At 36.9% G+C, this 1,092-nt stretch overlaps 1 protein-coding gene across 1 annotated transcript in view; it reads left to right on the top strand.

Annotated features, from left to right (window-relative positions):
- Positions 1 to 231: 231 nt before the first annotated feature.
- LOC105817196 (olfactory receptor 5H1-like) overlaps positions 232 to 1,092 on the top strand; it is a gene marked incomplete at its 3' end in the record, with an annotated part of 4,007 nt that continues 3,146 nt past the window's right edge. The window contains exon 1 of the mRNA XM_012652828.1: positions 232 to 1,092. Coding sequence (XP_012508282.1) covers positions 233 to 1,092 — 860 coding nt within the window.

Here is a 1,092-nt window from a genome sequence, read left to right as displayed (position 1 = left end):
TATTCTTTTTACATTTACTGCATTTTATTTTATTTTGAATGAATGTGAGTAATTATATATTCCCTCTAATTTCCTTCAGTTTAGTAGTAATAAATAAAATTATAGGCAATCTGATAAGAGTTTGGTTTTATTTCAACTCCCCTCTCCCAATTTCAACTTATAGTAGTTACATATGAATATATGTATTTTTTACATTTACTGCATTTTATTACAGAGGACACCATGTGAGGACATGGAAAAGGAAAATGCAACATTGCTGACAGAGTTTGTGCTCACAGGACTTACTCATGAACCAGAGTGGAAAATTACCCTGTTTCTGGCATTCTTGGTGATATATCTCATCACCATCGTGGGGAACCTTGGTCTGATTACTCTCATCTGGAATGACCCTCACCTTCACATCCCCATGTATTTATTTCTTGGGAGTTTAGCCTTTGTGGATGCTTGGATATCTTCCACAGTTACCCCCAAGATGCTGGTCAGCTTCTTAGCCAAGAGTCAGATGATGTCTCTCTCTGAATGCATGGTGCAATTTTTTTCCTTTGCAATCAGTGTAACCGCAGAATGTTTTCTCTTGGCAGCAATGGCGTACGATCGCTATGTAGCCATTTGCAAACCTTTACTCTATCCAGTGATTATGAACAATAGACTATGTGTCCGGCTATTAGTCTTGTCATTTGTAGGTGGCTTTCTTCATGCCCTACTTCATGAAGGCTTTTTGTTCAGATTAACCTTCTGTAATTCCAACATAATACATCACTTTTATTGTGACATTATGCCATTGTTAAAGATTTCTTGTACTGACCCTTCTATTAATTATCTAATGATTTTTGTATTCTCAGGTTCAATTCAAGTATTCACCATTGTGACTGTTCTTGTCTCTTATACATTTGTTCTCTTTACAATCTTAAAAAAGAAGTCTATCAAAGGCTTAAGGAAAGCCTTCTCCACTTGTGGAGCTCATCTCTTCTCTGTGTCTTTATACTATGGCCCTCTTCTCTTCATGTATGTGCGCCCTCGATCACCACAAGCTGATGATCAAGATATGATGGAGTCTCTGTTTTACATGATCATGATTCCTTTGCTTAATCC

Source organism: Propithecus coquereli, unplaced genomic scaffold (assembly GCF_000956105.1).
Source record: "Propithecus coquereli isolate 6110/MARCELLA unplaced genomic scaffold, Pcoq_1.0 Scaffold40, whole genome shotgun sequence".
In the NCBI taxonomy this organism is placed as follows: Eukaryota; Metazoa; Chordata; class Mammalia; order Primates; family Indriidae; genus Propithecus; species Propithecus coquereli.
The sequence above is the reverse complement of the archived record's forward strand: the minus strand, read 5'-3'. Positions and strand labels throughout refer to the sequence as shown.